General features: G+C 68.6%; 1 protein-coding gene across 1 annotated transcript in view; it reads right to left on the reverse strand.

Moving 5' to 3' along the window:
* The window catches only part of LOC105822096 (plexin-A1-like), a 53,255-nt gene that overhangs the window by 18,021 nt on the left and 34,549 nt on the right, over nucleotides 1–685 (reverse strand). Inside the window, exons 21-22 of the mRNA XM_012659035.1 lie at nucleotides 621–679; nucleotides 9–221 (exon numbers count right to left, since the gene is read on the reverse strand). Of these exons, the coding sequence (XP_012514489.1) occupies nucleotides 9–221; nucleotides 621–679 (272 nt within the window). The remainder of the gene's footprint in view (nucleotides 1–8; nucleotides 222–620; nucleotides 680–685) is intronic.

Raw genomic sequence — 685 nt, forward strand, 5'->3', positions numbered from 1 at the left:
CCGCCCACCTCTCCACCCAGCTCTTGTAGTTGGGGATGTCCTTGGCGTAGAGCAGCTTGTTGGACGGCGAGTCCTTGCCCAGCTTGTGCTCGGACGTGGAGCAGGAGTCCATGAACGTCTGCGCCACCACCGACAGGCAGGCGTCCGTGATGCTGCTCTTGTGGATGTCGAACACGAACTGCGGGTTCTTGATCACGTTCACCCAGAAGCGCAGGGGCAGGCTGTGGGCGGGCCCCGGCACGCGGTCAGCGGAACGGGCGAGCGGCCGCCCCGCCCGCCTCGGTTCCCCTTCCGAGCGGCGCAGCGCAAGGGCTGGCCGGCGGCCTCGCCACCCTCCTGGCTCTGACGTCCAAAGTGGACGAAGACAGAGGACCAGGACACTTCCCCGCCACGCAGCCGGAGCTGGGCTGCCCTGCCCCGCCGGACACGGGCACCCGCGGAGCGTCCCTTGGCAGGTGGGATGCAAGCCCCGACGCAGGTGCACAGGCAGCCCCTTTGCCCCAAGGAGGCTACTGAGGCCTCACGGGCGTGTCTGCTGTCCCCGTTGCCGCCACCCTTTGTCACCGCGACCAGCCCACACTCGCACCTGCGCAGCTCCCAAAGCCCCGCCCCGCGGGTACCAGTTGCTCTTCCACGTGTGCCGAACGTCCGCGTCGTGGATCTGGTGCTTGTCCGCCTGCTCGTC

Source organism: Propithecus coquereli, unplaced genomic scaffold (genome assembly GCF_000956105.1).
Source record: "Propithecus coquereli isolate 6110/MARCELLA unplaced genomic scaffold, Pcoq_1.0 Scaffold596, whole genome shotgun sequence".
Classification (NCBI taxonomy): domain Eukaryota; kingdom Metazoa; phylum Chordata; class Mammalia; order Primates; family Indriidae; genus Propithecus; species Propithecus coquereli.